At 35.0% G+C, this 20,513-nt stretch overlaps 1 protein-coding gene across 3 annotated transcripts in view; it reads right to left on the reverse strand.

The window, feature by feature from the left end:
• Positions 1-930: 930 nt before the first annotated feature.
• Positions 931-20,513, reverse strand: part of LOC144972813 (guanylate cyclase 32E-like) — a 221,810-nt gene continuing 202,227 nt past the window's right edge. For all 3 annotated transcript variants that reach the window (XM_078914479.1, XM_078914480.1, XM_078914478.1), the window contains 6 exons: positions 17,305-17,428; positions 16,986-17,159; positions 15,643-15,752; positions 14,451-14,509; positions 13,480-13,571; positions 931-6,355 (listed from right to left, as the gene is read on the reverse strand). In XM_078914479.1, the coding sequence (XP_078770605.1) occupies positions 5,012-6,355; positions 13,480-13,571; positions 14,451-14,509; positions 15,643-15,752; positions 16,986-17,159; positions 17,305-17,428 (1,903 nt within the window). In that variant the 3' untranslated portion in view covers positions 931-5,011. The remainder of the gene's footprint in view (positions 6,356-13,479; positions 13,572-14,450; positions 14,510-15,642; positions 15,753-16,985; positions 17,160-17,304; positions 17,429-20,513) is intronic.

Consider the following 20,513-nt stretch of genomic DNA (forward strand, 5'->3'; position numbering starts at 1 on the left):
GGCGATATTACAATTTTTGGGACAGAGACAACTGTTTACGGCCAGGTACTCATTTAACACCCGAGTACGGTGAGATAATATAAGTAAAGAGCCTTTTCCAAGAACTCAACTGTGCACCAATTGCGACACGTGATTTACAAGGATAAAACGGTGCCACAACCCTCAGAAATAGAATTGTTTAAATTAGATGGTTTCCATTTTGACGTATTGCCACATTCTGAACTACAGCAAGCAAAACTACTTGAGTCCAGGAAATGGTAAAGTCCCATGGGAGGACATAATTCTTTTTTTAAATTTATCTCATGCGTAAGCTTTACCCCAACACATTGAGAGAGAGAGAGATATGGGCCTATCAACCCTCCTCTATCCACCTGAATTGGATCCGAATTTGTCATATTAAATACCGTCTCCATTCTTACACTAATCCAATGCAACCGATGAAGTTCGCTTTATACCAATAGTGTCAACATTCTGACTAGAACAATGTAATTTTCACGGACCATACTTCAATGTACATTGGTGCATCGTACACTTTGAGAGCGCTCCAAACACAATCCCGACTAACATTTAAATTTAATAGGTGGGGCCTCATCCATCGTTGCAATCCAACTGTGTATGTTTAGCGGCGATAGTTCAAACGAAGGATTCGTGAATACTTATTTCAGGCTTTTATCTTTTTGATTTATTGTACAGATAACTATATTGACAGGCAAGTAGATAGACATATAGATAGATAAATAGATAGATGAATGGAAAGAAAGATAGATGAATAGATGGATGGATAGATGGACAGATGAATAGATAGATAGATAGATAGATAGGTAGGTAGATAGATAGATGTATAGTTAGATACAATATGATAAGTAGGAAGACGTGAGCAAGTCATTATACATATAGAGGATCAGTGATAAATATTTTAACACCAACGTTGCAGTTATTAAATAATGTTGATTTATTCCTTGTGTAAGATTGATTACACTATCATAAAATATCATAAGAAAGGGTAATATTGGTTGTTAACAATATAAATAGTCGTTTATAATGGAGTGGCAGACAACAACAAAAAGATTGACAAAAACACGAAGTGAATAATCGTTTGGAATCTTGTATTTTTAAAAAATTCAGATTTGTCCGTAACTATATCATCGACAAACTTTCAGATTTATCTTGCAACATTGTCTGCAATTCAATATATTGACCTTCGTAATGGTTATTGTAAAATTATTGTAGAATTAGGTTAAAACGGTTAATTTGTTGTTGATTATAATTGTATATTATGACTAGGGTTTTAAGTGAAATCAAATTGATCTCAAAATATAATGATGAGGTTTTGTAGTTCACTCTAATATAAGTAAACATACTATATACAATGTATAATTGTAACATAAAATTATATATTCGATATAAAGAATCTGAAAACGAAGTATCAAAATGTTATCTTGTTTACTTTTTAAAACAAAGAGATAGTTCAAGTATATTATACAAGAAAGGATTAGGTATTAGCGTACTTAAGTTTAAGTGGTTTAACAGCATATCTGACACTTTTATAACGCCTGTGTAAAAGACAGATAATAATCATCCGACGGATGTTGGTCTGACAGTTATAGGCGTCGTTTAACATTGTTGGATTAGAGAATATTGTGCGTATTTCTTTCGATATTTCCATTACAACAATGAGCCCATAATGAATAGGGTTATCCGACCTGCATGTCGTAATCAGCTCACAAGACAAAGAGATTTTAATTCGCGTCAAGACGATTTTGTGAGGCTAAGTAAGGCCAAGCAATTTAAAACAAGTGAAAACGTTTACTCAAGTTTAATTGGTTTTGTTTCTGAAAGGAACTGTCTTTTTTCATAAATCACGTAAGTAGTCTTTAAAAAGTGTTTTACGAGTATGTCATAAATTGATTGAATTATATGAGGTTTTATAGGAATCAAGTCATGCAAAAAGAAGTACTCTGCATAAAAAGATGGGACATAGATAGATTCACGAAGGAAACACACATATTATGTCGAGACGCCTAAAACGAGACGAATTGAGTGAGTTCAAGAAAAGAACTTAGTACGTATCCGCAACAATTAGCCTACAGAGTTAGTAAGGAAACAGCCAAAATTATATTCAAATAAAGATCTAAAAAAATGTGTATGAAACATTTCCAGATAAAGCAGAATGGGGGCGAACCTCAGACCTATGGTGGGCAGGATGTCACGCTGTGTCTTCTATCCCCTATATCTGTGTTTTTTAGTTGCTTTCAGTCTTTGTCTTAGAAAGGGGTTACTTGGTAATGTCCTGGCCTTGGCCAGAGTCCTTGGCTGAGAGAGAAACAGTCAAAGGCATAGTGTTGGTTTTGGGAGGTGATATTGTTGTAAATTATCTCTCTGTTATGTATTGCTATATTTGTTATTTTAAATGTATAATGTAAGCATTTGAGCATGTTCCTCTTTATCGGATCCTGTGCTTGTGTCTGGATGAGTCTTTCATATGATTCAAACGAAGTATATTGATGGTATACTCTTGGAATATACATCTGTTCCCTATTTGAACCAATTCCCCTGTGTCTTACTTTTTCTTGGGTGCTTTGGTTGTAAATCTAGAATATTTTAAATATTCTATTTTCTTCTTTTTACTGGTGCTGATATAGCATAAATATGTTGCAATCGCCGCAAAACCCTTAAAAACAAACAAAAACAAACAACCTCAGACCTCCTGAATTCTGAGGTTCAATCCTAGTCGAAGGAGACTGATTTATTGGGTATCTTTTCTTGTATTTATATTTCTGCTTTGTATGGCACTGTTTCACACACACCTTTAAAGACATTTCATATATTTATTTTCTATCATTGCCTGCTTCCATGTTTGCCACAAAGATTATAAGAATTAGAAAAGACGCCTCGGAATATCATGATAAATTAAGTTGTCAATGTATTTTTTAATATCTGGAACAAATTTAAGACGTTTTAGGATCCTCAGCATATTTCGGCAATAGTTTTGTCACGGTCTTAAACCAGTTAACTGCCGTACTCTAGAAACACAATAGTTAAATATTTGGCCAAAAAATGGTCCTTCAAATATCGATCGATTTAAATTACCCTCATCTTGAGGGTGTCATGTCTAAGTCTCAGTTTTGAGAGTTTCTGTCAATATGAGGGTCATTTATATCGTTCAATATTTGAAGGACGAGTTTCATGGCCAAAATTTTACTAACGTGTATTTCTGTACGGTAGTTAACTGGAGGAAGAAAACGCTTCGACATGGTTACATAATGAAACATTATTGACTGCATTGAGCATTGTTAATCAATGGAAGTGCTCTACATAAATGTTAAGGTTTATATTGATTTACATCACAGTATAAGTATTATGCAAAATTTACATTGATTTTTAAATTTTCCATAATGTAAGGAAATAATATGAAACGAAAAAAAGAAGAAAATGAAAGAAATAGGCGTGAATCAACATGCTGCTGGAGGTAATGGAAGCAACAAGAAAACAATAATGAAAATGACAATGGTGGTGATTAGGATAATGATGATGATGATGATGATGATGATGATGATCATGATGATGATGATAATGATGATGATGATGATGATGATCATGATTATGATGATGATTGTGGTGTTGGTGATATTGGTGTTCGAGTTGTTATCGGACTTTACTACCAATGGGTCGAGAAACAACCACTGAACTTTCACGTAATATCAATCGTTATTTGTTTAAAGAAGGATAGCATATGAAGTCATCTTTTAAAATGTTAATGAGGATATGCAGATAGACCATTCCAAATCAGGTTAAGTACATCTCTTAACATTATTTGGATATTTAATTTGATATAATTCCATTATTGATTGTTACTTACTCTACATGAGGGGGAGGGGAGGGGGTCCAATAGCTCAAATAGTAAATCACTCGCTTCATTCACAAAGGGGCCGAGGTCTATCTCAGATGAAGTCAACTTGGATAGCTGGGTATGTTAGACTTGTCGTAAAGTACTTTACAATTGACTAGCGTCCGGTCAAAGGAGAGCAGGCAATTACTTTTGTCGTTTCATGAAATAAATACCGGATAAACTCCGGCTTCATGTCCTAATGGCTCTAAAGGAATACTTTTATTCTACATTCTTACTCTAAATTGTTTCTATCTTAAGCAGAAATTATTAGCCTTCAAATAGTGAATACCTTATTGTCGTCTTTTGCCCAAAATAGCAGATAAGAGACGAATGACATGTATATGTCACGTGAATTACACCAGAATCATGAGAGCCAGAGTTTTATCAGTTTTATATGCATATATCTGATTTGGTATTGTTTACTATGTTAGCTATGGGCTCAAATTAGACAGAGACATTTAATGACAATGTGATACTCAATATAACAAAGTGGTTTGTCATTTGCATTCAGACTGAGAATCAATCGATGGTTTGAAATCCTGTGGAAATGTTGCTACAAACATCCAAATCGTAGATGGACTCGTAAAGGAAGGCTTGATTGCCTATGTGTGATCAATCGCCTCAAACTGGTAATATTTTGTCGGAATTATTTAGATGCTGACAATTTCATTTATAGCAAAAAGTATGACACTAAAGTTAAAATGTATGTTTTGTTCAGGGTAATGGATGTAGAGTTGATTAAACAAGTAAATTTAAAAAGTTGATTCTTCTGGTAATCTTAGGTTTATATTAATATTCACTTTTTGATATCTGGTACACGCTGACATAACACTTGATTTAGGCGGAAGGTGACAATTAACTAACATTCCTTGTATTGGATATGGCCTTAAAATGCCGTGTACATATTTGCAGGTCTGATAACATAAACTCTTATGGGCTGTTGTAATGAAAATATTCTCAAACCAACGCAAAATATTGTCCATCACAACAATGTTAAATCGGGCCCATAATTGCGTCCGATTATCAGATCTATAGTTATGTACCGCAAGCTTTAAACCAATTCTCAAAGACCTTTGAATCTGTTTTAAATTGAGGGATATATATAAAGCTAGTGCTATAGTGCTATGCAAACGTGTCGCGTTGACTTATTGGCGTTACACCACCGTGATCATGGTCTGACAGTAAAGGCGTCCCTTCGGCGTTGGCATCATCCAAAGGTTTGTCTAGAGTAGAGTAAGATTCTTCTGTTCTTTCCTTATACATGGGAAACACTAGAGACCCTTTCCCAGTCAAAGAATTCGGGGAATGCTGGTTCAGGTACAATGATCCTTGAGAATGGGAGGAATAAGTTCTGTTATTTTCAAAAAGGGAGTGAGAGTGATCGAGAAAGCTCTTTTTATCTATTAATGAATTTTGAGATTTTGATACAAATTCTTGTAATTCAAATGCATGAGGATATAATGAGGAATATTGTGGAGGCGAATGTTGCTGTTCTGTAGTAGAACTGCCGTGTTTATTATCCGTGTTATTGCCGTTTGCCATACAACCATTACTCGAGCTGCCAGAAATTCCATTAACACGCTGAAGAACATTGACTAATTCAGACCTGTCACTGCAGGATAGCCTATCCGCGGAAATATTTTCATCGCCAGTCCCTGACGTATTTTCCACACTTTTATTGCAGGCACTGTCGCGTCTCTCTGTTATTTCTCCGAGGATACAAGCAGTGGGGAAATGCTCACTGGGATTGACATTTTCGCAACTCACAGAATCTAAAACTACATCTCCATCGAACGATTCAATTTTGAACAAAGGTGCCATGGAAGTCACTGGAGGGTTGTACATAAAATTATTCAGTGAGGGAGATTCGACTATCACGTCGTCATTTGATTTACACAACTCGGTCATAATAACTTCACTTGTATCACTGTGATTAGTCAAGCTATAATCTGAAGCAGCTTTTAAAACAGGCGGAGCTTTATTGAAAGTCCCGGAAATTAGATCTTCTTCCAAATCACAACAGTCCTTTTCTGATTTCGAGCGAATGATAGTAGGTAACGTTTCAGCAGTAAATTCTGGTGGCCCCAAATCGTTTTCATCGCCACTTGAAGAGTCTTCTTTTCCGTCATTCTTAAACTGAAATTGAAGACGCCTTCGTCGCGAAGACGTTCGACGAATGAGATCATGACTCGTCGGCCCGATGATGTGGGAAAATGGATGGAGGTGATTTTGATTTCGGAAGCTGGGTGATTCTAGTGGATAATTGCCGCCACTCTGACTTTTTATCAAATGTGAGTTGTGGGAGAGTTGTGGCGATCCGTCGCCCCGGATAACGCCATCCGACATTTTGTTTCTTCTTCTAGTTGAGCTAGATCTCTCTATCCTAGCCATGCCTCGCTGGAGTCGCTGGTGATTTCGATTTTGATCTTCTCCCATCAGCCAGTAGGTCCTCATTAGACCTTTACCCTGGGGTAGAAAGTAAACAAAAAATAGGATAATATGTTACAGTTCCGACGAGAATACAACAGCAACCACATTGGGTAAATGCGTTTATCGTACGTTCTGTTTAGCTGTCCCTTTTTCGTGTCCACCACAGTGAACACAAATAGGAAGACACTACATATATAAACACTATTGGAGGGAGGGAAGGGCGATGGTTTCTGAGAGTGAATAAAACTCACAAAATCACACAATTCACTAAAACAATAAGCCACAACACCGAGATACTAGGATTTTATTTGAATTATTCACTGTTCACAAAATCAAGGGACTGAAAATGGTAGGGAATGTATTCACTCAATACAAGACACAAAATCCAAATATAATACATATCTGGTTTTAATTGTAAAAGTAGCATGATGTTTCCAACAAAGATAACAAAGATATAATGTGTTCATGTAACTTTTACAAATAATAAACTGATTAAGAATATAGAACAATAAATGAAGTTGACCACATTTGGCTCTTTGTTATTGTTTTTTGACGACCATTTGGGTAATTATTTCTACCTAAAATATTATATCATCCGGACAATAGACGTTCTAATTTAGACACAGTTTTATTTATTGGTATCTGCCAGGCAAATCGTGTGAGAGCTATACCTAAACGCATAACATTAATAATACCCACTGCAAAAATAAATTGAGCTTTTAAACACACACGTGCAATAACAAGATATGAAGTGAATAGAAAAGTGCCAGAAGACAATAGAGAATAAAAATTTTTCGCGGCGGTGGTGGGGTTTGAACCTGCGACCTTATTGGTACGACAACTCCGCCTGGCAGGTGAGAGTGTGGCTCTACCGTGTGAGCTATCCACGAACACAAAAATATTCGTTTCAAACTCAAAGTCATTACTAGATCCCTCTCTCACCCACTTCTTGAGACCGCCGATTCGTTCGTACACCACCATCGCGAATAATTTTGACCAGCAGTTAAGCTTAAGCCAATATTCTCAACACAAACATATAACATAGAAACGATTGAGACATTGAGTATGCTCCGGTGTATGGGGTGAATTTTTAATTCAGAAAAGTGAGTGGAGCAGGCACTTATGTTGGTAACAACAAGATATGAAGTGAATAGAAAAGTGCCAGAAGACAATAGAGAATAAAAATTTTTCGCGGCGGTGGTGGGGTTTGAACCTGCGACCTTATTGGTACGACAACTCCGCCTGGCAGGTGAGAGTGTGGCTCTACCGTGTGAGCTATCCACGAACACAAAAATATTCGTTTCAAACTCAAAGTCATTACTAGATCCCTCTCTCACCCACTTCTTGAGACCGCCGATTCGTTCGTACACCACCATCGCGAATAATTTCCCCCCCCCCCCCCCCCCCCCCCCCCCCCCCCCCCCCCCCCGTGTGAGCTATCCACGAACACAAAAATATTTCGTTTCAAACTCAAAGTCATTACTAGATCCCTCTTCTCACCCACTTCTTGAGACCGCCGATTCGTTCGTACACCACCATCGCGAATAATTTTGACCAGCAGTTAAGCTTAAGCCAATATTCTCAACACAAACATATAACATAGAAACGATTGAGACATTGAGTATGCTCCGGTGTATGGGGTGAATTTTTAATTCAGAAAAGTGAGTGGAGCAGGCACTTATGTTGGTAACAACAAGATATGAAGTGAATAGAAAAGTGCCAGAAGACAATAGAGAATAAAAATTTTTTCGCGGCGTGGTGGGGTTTGAACCTGCGACCTTATTGTACGACAACTCCGCTGGCAGGTGAGAGTGTGCTCTACCGTGTGAGCTATCCACGAACACAAAAATATTCGTTTCAAACTCAAAGTCATTACTAGATCCCTTCACACCCACTTCTTGAGACCGCCGATTCGTTCGTACACCACATCGCGAATAATTTTGACCAGCAGTTAAGCTTAACGCCAATATTCTCACACAAACATAAACACTAGAAACGATTGAACATTGAGTATGCTCCGGTGTAGGGGTGAATTTTTAATTCAGAAGTGAGTGGAGCAGCACTTATGTTGGTAACAACAAGATATGAAGTGATAGAAAGTGCCAGAAGACAATAGAGATAAAAATTTTATCACTTTTCTGATTAAAAATTCACCCATACACCGAGCAACTCAATGTCGCAATGTTCTATGTTATATTTGTGTTGAGAATATTGCTTAAGCTTAACTGCTGTCAAAATATTCGCGATGTGGTGTAACGAACGAATCGCGTCTCAAGAAGTGGTGTGAGAGAGGGATCTGTATGACTTTGATTGAAACGAATATTTTGTGTTCGTGGATAGCTCACAGTAGAGCCACACTTTCTCACTGCCAGCGATTATCGTAACCAATAAGGTCGCAGGTTCAAACCCCACACGGGGCGAAAAATTTTTATTTCATAATGAGCTTCTGGCACTTTTCTATTCACTCAAATCTTGTTGTTGCCAACATAAGTGCCTTGCTCATCACTTTTCTGAATTAAAAATTCACCCCATACACCGGAGCATACTCAATGTCTCAATCGTTTCTATGTTATATGTTTGTGTTGAGAATATTGGCTTAAGCTTAACTGCTGGTCAAAATTATTCGCGATGGTGGTGTACGAACGAATCGGCGGTCTCAAGAAGTGGGTGAGAGAGGGATCTAGTAATGACTTTGATTTGAAACGAATATTTTTGTGTTCGTGGATAGCTCACACGGTAGAGCCACACTCTCACCTGCCAGGCGGAGTTGTCGTACCAATAAGGTCGCAGGTTCAAACCCCACCACCGCCGCGAAAAATTTTTATTCTCTATTGTCTTCTGGCACTTTTCTATTCACTTCATATCTTGTTGTTACCAACATAAGTGCCTGCTCCACTCACTTTTCTGAATTAAAAATTCACCCCATACACCGAGCATACTCAATGTCTCAATCGTTTCTATGTTATATGTTTGTGTTGAGAATATTGGCTTAAGCTTAACTGCTGGTCAAAATTATTCGCGATGGTGGTGTACGAACGAATCGGCGGTCTCAAGAAGTGGGTGAGAGAGGGATCTAGTAATGACTTTGAGTTTGAAACGAATATTTTTGTGTTCGTGGATAGCTCACACGGTAGAGCCACACTCTCACCTGCCAGGCGGAGTTGTCGTACCAATAAGGTCGCAGGTTCAAACCCACCACCGCCGCGAAAAATTTTTATTCTCTATTGTCTTCTGGCACTTTTCTATTCACTTCATATCTTGTTGTTACCAACATAAGTGCCTGCTCCACTCACTTTTCTGAATTAAAAATTCACCCCATACACCGGAGCATACTCAATGTCTCAATCGTTTCTATGTTATATGTTTGTGTTGAGAATATTGGCTTAAGCTTAACTGCTGGTCAAAATTATTCGCGATGGTGGTGTACGAACGAATCGGCGGTCTCAAGAAGTGGGTGAGAGAGGGATCTAGTAATGACTTTGAGTTTGAAACGAATATTTTTGTGTTCGTGGATAGCTCACACGGTAGAGCCACACTCTCACCTGCCAGGCGGAGTTGTCGTACCAATAAGGTCGCAGGTTCAAACCCCACCACCGCCGCGAAAAATTTTTATTCTCTATTGTCTTCTGGCACTTTTCTATTCACTTCATATCTTGTTGTTACCAACATAAGTGCCTGCTCCACTCACTTTTCTGAATTAAAAATTCACCCCATACACCGGAGCATACTCAATGTCTCAATCGTTTCTATGTTATATGTTTGTGTTGAGAATATTGGCTTAAGCTTAACTGCTGGTCAAAATTATTCGCGATGGTGGTGTACGAACGAATCGGCGGTCTCAAGAAGTGGGTGAGAGAGGGATCTAGTAATGACTTTGAGTTTGAAACGAATATTTTTGTGTTCGTGGATAGCTCACACGGTAGAGCCACACTCTCACCTGCCAGGCGGAGTTGTCGTACCAATAAGGTCGCAGGTTCAAACCCCACCACCGCCGCGAAAAATTTTTATTCTCTATTGTCTTCTGGCACTTTTCTATTCACTTCATATCTTGTTGTTACCAACATAAGTGCCTGCTCCACTCACTTTTCTGAATTAAAAATTCACCCCATACACCGGAGCATACTCAATGTCTCAATCGTTTCTATGTTATATGTTTGTGTTGAGAATATTGGCTTAAGCTTAACTGCTGGTCAAAATTATTCGCGATGGTGGTGTACGAACGAATCGGCGGTCTCAAGAAGTGGGTGAGAGAGGGATCTAGTAATGACTTTGAGTTTGAAACGAATATTTTTGTGTTCGTGGATAGCTCACACGGTAGAGCCACACTCTCACCTGCCAGGCGGAGTTGTCGTACCAATAAGGTCGCAGGTTCAAACCCCACCACCGCCGCGAAAAATTTTTATTCTCTATTGTCTTCTGGCACTTTTCTATTCACTTCATATCTTGTTGTTACCAACATAAGTGCCTGCTCCACTCACTTTTCTGAATTAAAAATACACGTGCAATAGTAACTTTACACTTGTTTTGAATCAATTCGTTTGAGTTTTAAGAGACAATATTGGACAAATGGCATATCACAGAAATGAGCAGTAATAATTAAGTATATTATGCGACCCAAATTTGATCAACAGACATGCATAATCCTATAGGTAGCGACGACCCAAAGAACTCAAGTTGGGTTGTTCTGCTTCTGAAAAAGTGGAAAAATTAGACGCGTTTTGGTTACAACGATTTCGTATCATTGTTCGGACAAGTCTCTCAGTGTATTTAGGATATTGTTTATCAAAGGATTTGTGCCATTTTACTGTGATGTATTATAAGGTGATTCAAGAATGTTCCAAAGCTCATGAGTATTCCTTGCGTGGTACTGTTGTTCTTTGCAGGTCTTTTGATGCGATCTCAGAGGTGCTCAATAAGATTGGGGTCTGGATTTGCAGCTGGCCACGAGCACCAATGTCTTATTCTCGATTAGTTGAGGTTGCACAGATGCCGTCTCGTTATGAGTCCAGCAGTGTCAATGTCTTCCTAACACTATACATCTTGAAATGTTATTTTCCACAGCGATGTAAGAGGCATAAGCGAGGGGTTGGTTGTGTCTTGAGCAAATGTACGATCAACATTGGCCCTTATTATTCTGGGTTGACCAGTCCGCCATTGATTCTTCACACGCCGTTTTGGCTTTGTACTTTGCATAGTGTAACAGCAGGTAGCTCTAACATTGAAAAGCTGCACAACCTCAGCTACTGACCGTTTAGCATGAATATGGTCAGGGCTCTCTCTCTCTCTCTCTCTCTCTCTCTCTCTCTCTCTCTCTCTCTCTCTCTCTCTCTCTCTCTCTCTCCCCTTCGACTTTCAGTTTCAGCTGTTTTCAATAGTAGATTTGAAATCAAAGTAATTACAAAATGATTTCACAAAGATATTTTTTTTCGCTTTAAAACAGCAGTTAAATTGTAAACAGTAGGAGACAACATGGCAAGGTTCAATCAGGGCACGTTGATGCGAAAGCGTTCTGTTTAGAGAATCTAAGAACTTGCGTTTTCACGATTGCTACAGTAATATTATTTATAATTTCTTCTTTGCGACATTTCCGAGATCGAAATATCAAGTCACGTTATCTTACAAAAATGTTCGCCATCCATGCTGTGATTGACAGCCTTCAATATAACTAGGCAAACATGTGGTTTAATAAATGTTCTTTTAGATGACATATAATTCTTGACTCGAAGACATAGTCAATCAATGATAACTTAGCGTGTAAAAATGTTAAGTTATTTTTGCACATGTATATATAGCGTAATATCAACTAGATGTGCTCAAAGCGCTTTACAAAGGGTCCCTAACCAACAGCAACACGTAACATGCAGCCTGTTAGGCGATATTACATTTTTTTCCGACAGAGACAACGCTGTTACTGGCCCGGTACTATTTTCTACATTAACCAGGCTCGAACCTAGAAAATTCCGACCCGAAAGCGAGTGTCATATCACAAGACCACATAGCCAAAAAATGTTTGAAAAATAGCAATAAATTATACTTCTAGAAGAATATGTAACCTGAATAAACTTAAAGGGAGAAAAAAGAAGAATGAACAAATGAATTTATCCTTTTGGTAATCCTCATTGATATGATCTTAATCTTTTATTGCCTTTATCCGTACAAAGTATATCATCAATTAAAGGTTAATAGGAGTAAATCTTTTAAGTACCTTTTATAAATGTAATTAAAGACAATAGTTAAAAATAGTCACCAATGTAAACATTTCATAGCATTGAATTATTTAGACAACATCCATAATCCAAAACAAATCAATCAAGAAGAGTTTTGAAGATATCAATATATTTTTGTCGCAAATTTTATAGCATGCAAGGTCTGGACTGTTCAATGAATGAGGAATGTTTGTTCATATCAGCATTACAGTATTACGTAAAGTTTCATTTTAAACATATTTCCTCTTGTGAATGCTATATTAGAATCAGTTTGGGTTCTTATTAATTGATGCATAATTAAATAACATGTATAATCCACTCATCATAGAGTTTCTTGTACTTTGTGTCTCCGAGTTGTCAGCGACACCATAGTGAAATAACATTATAACAAATATCGAAATCAAAACCCCATTGGCCAATCTCATAAATAGTGTCGATTAAAAAGCCCCTCCCGTTCGTTCACCTGTCATTACTGGGTAAGGAAATTGTTCAATGACTACTGTAACTGCAGTGAAGTGCTCATCTTGCATTGGATATCCCTTTGAAGTTACAAACAATGAGCCGAGGGGGTACGCTCAGTCGACCTCCACCTGAAAACGCATGGTTCTCTAAGACAAGTGAGTGTTTTTCTTTTCATTTCTTTTTCTTCTATTTTTTATTTATATTCTATTTTTCTTTTCTATTTGTTATTCTATTTACTTATTTATTTTTAAGTCTATTTATTTATCTTTTTATTTATTCATTTTTTGTTTTAATATTTATGTTTCATTCATTTGCTTTGGTTTATCATTGATTTTACTATATTTATTTATTAATTGGAAATTCTAAATTGATAAATGATTTTTATTTGCAATTGCCTAACCTTTGAAGTGAATTGGATTTAATTGATTCTAATACAACCATCATGGTAACTATTGTATAAATCCAAGGACAGTCACTGTTTGATGAATTTACCTTGATGTCTATGTAACCACGCTCTTGCAGCTCAAAACCTCCTATCTCCACTAACAATGTCATCGTAGGCTCTGACAAATGAATCTTTGAGGCTGAAATTCAAGCAGAAATGTAAAAAAAAAAAGTTTGAAACGTACAGCGAAATAAAGATGATGGTGCTATAACAATAGGAAGGAAGTATAATAGAACTGCCGTACCCGGTAAAGAAAACGTTATCTAAAGTTTGGCCAGAAAACTCGTCCTTTAAATATCAATCGATTAAAATGACCATCATCTTGTCAAATACTTTCAAATAGCCACAGGTTTGAGTGGGTTTTTTTTGACAAGATAATGGTCATTTTAATCAATCGGAATTTGAATGGCGTCTTTTCTGTCCAAAATTTTAAAAACGTGTTTCTCCAACCTTGGAGGCATTGTATATTATATTTACCATAGAATTATATAAGATCATTCTGACCAATCTTATGCATTCAAAAGTTGTTTTTTAAAATAGGAATGGCCTTGGTCTCGTTTATAAAATACAATGCACCGCTTTCCGCCCAAATAGCTGGCGCTGGATATATTTTAACAACGAATATTTATGAAGATATTAAAAGGTATAGATAGTATGCAGATGACGTCACTCAGGCGTTTGTTATTGTTTTTGCCATCCGCGTTTGTGAGTTGTTCTCACTAAACTGTATTAACAAGACTATAAAAGTTCATGGTTACACAGAGTTTGTGTGTTCGTCCGTTATATTTCCGGATGGCAATGTTGTGAACTCCTTGGCCAAGCGCATTCTATCTATATTTCTACTATTGATCATATGAGGCTAAAAAGTCATTAAAATAAGTAGACGTCATCTTAAAACATATAGATAATTAAATACAATGATGATGCTTTACAAGTATCAAGTTTGAAAATTTGTGAAACGTATAAAGTGCAATTTGAAATCAACGCTGATGACCTGAATAAAAGTAACATTTCCTACCTTCACCATTACTCTCCATTCGGGAAGCAACATTGACAGTGTCTCCAAACAGGCAGTATCTTGGAGAGGAGGTAGATAGTATGGGCATGAGAGATAGAGATAGATAGAGAGAGAGAGAGAGAGAGTAAGAGAGAAAGAGGAGGGAATGAAGGAGGGAGTGGGAGGGATGGGCAAAATTTAGAGAGGAAAAGAGAATAGAGAGAGAAAAATTTAGTACAATTAAATTCAAGACAATTATATTATGGTACGGATCAAGCAGTACGGGTCAAGTTGTCAGAATACTCAATTATTGTTTCCTTCTCCCACTTGACAATGAAAGCATTTTAAAGTAATATTACATCAACAAACCGCATTTTTTTTTTCAAATTATTAATATCTTTATATCAGAACCGTAATTACTCTCAATTTGGCATATATAATCATTATTTGTGCACTCTCTATCATTATTATTATTATTATTATTATTATTATTATTATTATTATTATTATTATTATTATTATTATTATTATTATTATTATCATCATCATCATCAATCATCATCATCACCATCATCATCATCATCATCATCATCATCACCAACAACAACAACAATAATAATAATATTATTATTATCATCATCATCAGCTTCTTCATCATCATCATCATCATCATCATCATCATCATCATCATCATCATCATCATCATCATCATCATCGTTATCATCATCATTATCACCAGCATCGTTATTATTATAATTAATATTATTGTTATCATTATAAAACTGATTAAAAGTAATTAATAATCAATAATTATTATAATATATATATATATATATATATATATATATATATATATACTCGTATATATATCATATAATTGTCATTATCATTATTAGTATTATCATCATCATCATCATCATATTATTATTATTATTATTATTATTATTATTATTATTATTATTATTATTATTATTATTATTATTTTTATTATTATTATTATTATTAATATCATCTTCATCATCATCATCGTCACCATAATCATCCTCATCACTAAATATACGGATACAATTTAAGTGCAAACTCCGTGACAATCGCAACAGTCTAAAGAGTATTCATTGATTTCATGGTGACATGCTAACAATACAATGAAAAAGTGTAATGGGTAAAAAAAATCCGATATATTCACTCCATTTTCCTCTATTTAAAATCTTACCTTGGCATTTTCCTTCCCACAACCCCTGCTACTACAGGACCAGTATGGATACCTATCCTCAGCATGATTCGGTCGTCGTCGCGGTGGGGAATTTTGAACGTTGACAACTCCTGTGATTTGAACACATTTAGAACAAAAAGTTATGTGAAATGTATAGACGGGTTTATTAACCATTATCCTACCTAAAAATGGTGGGAACGTGTCTTTTAAAGATATTTATAATTTTTCCAAGCATCCACAAAAGCGAATTTCATAATCAAATATCGTACTTCGCACATCTTTACCAAAATAAGGACAACATTTAGCAGCAATAATAGCATCTTATAGGGATTATACGACATTACCTAAATAAAAGCCGACAAATCTTGGGGATGGGATAGAGGGGAGAGAGAGAGAGAGAGAGAGAGAGAGAGAGAGAGAGAGAAAGAGAGAGAGAGAGGGGGAGAAAGAGAGGGGAGAGGGAGAGAGAGAGAGAGAGAGAGAGAGAGAGAGAGAGAGAGAGAGAGAGAGAGAGAGAGCAGATTAAATCGAACGAAATTTATATTTCGTGGACAGGTCTGACTTTAACTGAAACAAAGTCATCCTTTTTCATTTTGGCCAGACACTTTTACTTCATGTATAAATCTATAGATAGTTAACTTGCATAAACTCTTATATCTTTAGGGTCTTTAGAGTGGTTTATCCATCTTGTGTTCCATCATGACAGACAGTGATAGCATTTTAGTTTCCAATCTAAATATATGCTGGTCGTCAATAAAGATCTTCCATTTTCGCTCTTTTACGTCCCGTAATCCTAAGTATCTGCCAATACATCCTGCGACTAAAATAGTGATGCCACCTTATAAGTCAATATGTGACTGGTTACATACACACTTCCAAAGGCTTTGGAACCGGAAATGTATAGGCTGTGACGTCACGACATTTTTTTCCTATTCACCTTCTAAATAGCCATGGCGCCATGTATCGTTATTATGCCAAGAAGAAAAGCCAGTAGTGAAATAGTTTTCGTATTTTGAGTCATGAAAACAATTGTTTTAAATAAAACATTTATTTATTTGAAGCATCGTCTATATATATATATATATATATATATATATATATATATATATAATATATATATATATATATATATATATAAATCACAGGGATTCAAATCCAGGAAATCGATTTCTTTAGGACCTTTTAGAGGCTCAAAAATTATAACGTATGGTTTCAACCAATGACTTATATCTAATATACAATATGAAAGACGGTTTCTTCGTATGTTTCAATGACAGGAAAGACGATTTCTCAATTAAATCTAAGTACCTATAATTTTTTGTCAATTCAGATTAAGTATTTACCTGTAAGAGATTCAAAGACATCGATGCTATTTCTCCAGCATGTTTGATCCCGTTTCTTTTTGGTAGACCACTGACAACCATGTAAGCGTCTCCGATTGTCTCCACTTTGTACACATCATAGAAATCTATCAGCGAATCAAATAGGGTGTATAGACTGTTCAAAAATTCAACAATCTGTAAAAATGAAAAAAGTAAATGATTTTTGATAAGTATATTATTACACATATAATACATACACATACATACGCATATACACAAACATATAAATTAAAGATTTGTATTAAAGAGACACTTTTGAATAAGTCATTTGGTCACCTACCTGCATAGGTGTGCTTTCAGCGCTCAAAGCAGTAAACCCACATATATCGCTGAAATAGATGGTAACCTGGTCAAAACCCTCGGCCTCCACCTGTTTCCCGTGCATCAGCTGGTCAGCTACCGTTCTGAAATACAGCATAAATACCTTATATTATATCAACACTTTACTATTATCAGGGTCATTTTTCCCTTCTCTGCAAAATTAATTATAGGAACGACACTGTGGCTATCAATCAAAGGTAAAAAGGGAAATTTAAATATTTACAAATATCATTTATAATTAACAAAGTACCGCAATGTCAACGTTAAGATTGTGATGTGTCGTAAAATGTTATATTTTCAAAGTATGAGCAAAATGCATTCGTCATTCATTGTGGTTAAGCCCGTCAATTAGTCATTTACGTATTACTTTGCGATAAATAATAAACGCATCAATGGAAAAATATATTCACCAGCATTTAAATTAAATCATCGTTTATTTTAGTATATAAAACAAGTAGTAGTTTTTTTACTTGATTCTATATAGGCATGTTCCTGTATTCAGGAATTTACTTCCTTTATAATCAGAAATACAATTTTGGTGTTATGGGGAAAACAAATACTGGCATTATATTAATTGCATTTTGATGTGCCTGAGAGTTATTAGCATGGTCTTTATTGTTGATAAGTTTATTGTTACAGAAAGTATATATGAAACATGTTTTTTTATTATATAGAGTTGAGAAAGAGGTTGACCCTTCAGAAAATAATCATACAATCTGAGCACATGCAAATTTAGTTCAAGTTTCTAAGCGCAATAGATTATCAATTTATGCAAAGAAGCAAGGGAGGTAAGGAAAAACAAGTAGAATAATAGAGATACATAAATGTGTCCCTATCTTTCAATCGAAAGAAATAATATGTGCCCTCTATCGCAAAGTTGCACTTGATGTGTTTTTATATGATACATCTAGAATTTGCTTAACGCTCACCATGCCTGGAAAAAGAAGTGTCCCATATAAACGTAATTTTTTGACAAACAGATATAAAAGCAAAAAACAATACTTTTTCTTTTGCACGGATTTCCCTTACAATTGAATTATAAGAATTAGATTGTTTAATAAGAAATCAAAACCGAGTTGAATGGTTATCTATCGCAGCCATATGGAAGGAAACAGCAGAATAAAATTATAGTAAAATGGGGAAAAGAGAGAAATAGAGAGAGATAGCCAGTGTCAGATGAAATTATGATGATTAAAAAACAGGGAAGTTCGTTGTTTTTTATCTGTATAAGTTTATATAAGCCAGAAAAAGAAATGCCAAAAATAACATTAGAAAACTTAAATGAACCCAATAACAAACTGTACTAGAAATCAAAAACTATAAGTCATTGAGGTATGAGCTCGAAATTGTCGACAAAAATGGTATCTATAAGCTGGTGGATGCAGAAAAAAAGCTGAAAACATTCTGTTATTATCTGAAAAATACCAACCACTCCACTATTTCACATTTCATTGGATGGAATGGATGCTTCAGGATTCCCCCCATCAAGTCAAGTTTTTGAGGACCAGAACATTATTTAGAATATAATGATATTTGTAATACATTGAAAGGCAAGAACTATAACCCATAGCGTCAGTCTTGTATTTAATTGGGATAAAAACAGATGCCGAAAAGTGAATTTATTCCACCAGTTAACTTCCACACTTTGGAAAAACTCGTATTCAAATATTTTAGCTAGAAAACTCGTCCTTCAAATTATCGATTGGTTTAACTCACTCAACCCTAACACCGACTATATCCGTTGTTTACCCTGGTTACTTTGACCCCATGCCTGTTTATTACATTTTTCTGAGACAAATTATAGACGTAGTATCAAAGCTAATGTTTTTAGTTTTTACATGTTAATGGTAGTTGAATAAAAACATATATGCACATGGTCATTTTAATACATGTTTTCCCATTTTGAAAAGTAGCAAAAATCTATAGGATTGAGTGAATTAAATGACCCTCATCTTGGCAAAAACTTTCAAACCTTGGACTTTGCGAAGTTATCTGGTCAAAGTTACAATGATCAGAACGATGTAAATGTGTGTTTTGTGAAGTTTATGAAACTATGGTCATTATCTTTAATCAAATATATCAGCTTATCCCAGGCTTCATAATTTTTATTTTAATTATCAGTTTATAACATCAATATCAACGCTGTTTAAATTATCTTCAGAGACGTGGTTCATGGCCTAAGAAAAGTTGTTATACGGTTCGTTTTTTGTTGTCTCTACCGTCACATTAATCATCGTTATAATCATTGTCACCATCATTACCCCATTATCATTATGTTTGTATTACTATAATTAACATTGACATCATTATCATAATCATCATCATCATCATCATCATCATCATCATCATCATCATCATCATCATCATCATCATCATCACCATCATCATCACCATCATCAATGAATATCATTATTATTATTTATTATTATTATTATTATTATTATTATTATTATTATTATTATTATTATTATTATTATTATTATTATTATTATTATTATTATTTTTATTATTATTATTATTATTATTATTATTATTATTATTATTATTAATATTATTATTATTATTTAAAATGCACGCCGAATGCCTGCCTTTCAATTACAAAATGCTCCTCTAAACTCTTGTTATTCTTCTTCTTCTTCTTCTTCTTATTATTATTATTATTATTATTATTATTATTATTATTATTATTATTAGCATTATATTATTATTATTATTATTATTATTATTATTATTATTATTATTATTATTATTATTATTATTATTATTATTATTATTATCAATATTATTATTATTATTATTATTATTATTATTATTATTATCATTATTATTATTATTATTATTATCATTATTATCATCATCATCATTATCATTATTTATAGTAGTAGTAGAGTAGTAGTAGTAGTAGTAGTAGTAGTAGTAGTAGTAGTAGTAGTAGTAGTAGTAGTAGTAGTAGTAGTAGTAGTAGTAGTAGTAGTAGTATAGTAGTAGTAGTAGTAGTAGTAGTATAGTAGTAGTAGTAGTGTAGTAGTAGTAGTAGTAGTAGTAGTAGTAGTAGTTGTAGTAGTAGTAGTAGTAGTAGTAGTAGTAGTAGTAGTAGTAGTAGTAGTAGTAGTAGTAGTAGTAGTAGTAGTAGTAGTAGTAAAAATGCACGCCGAATGCCTGCCTTTA

Source organism: Berghia stephanieae, chromosome 5 (assembly GCF_034508935.2).
Source record: "Berghia stephanieae isolate SIO BIC M18660-M18661 chromosome 5, UCSD_Bste_1.3, whole genome shotgun sequence".
NCBI lineage: Eukaryota > Metazoa > Mollusca > Gastropoda > Nudibranchia > Aeolidiidae > Berghia > Berghia stephanieae.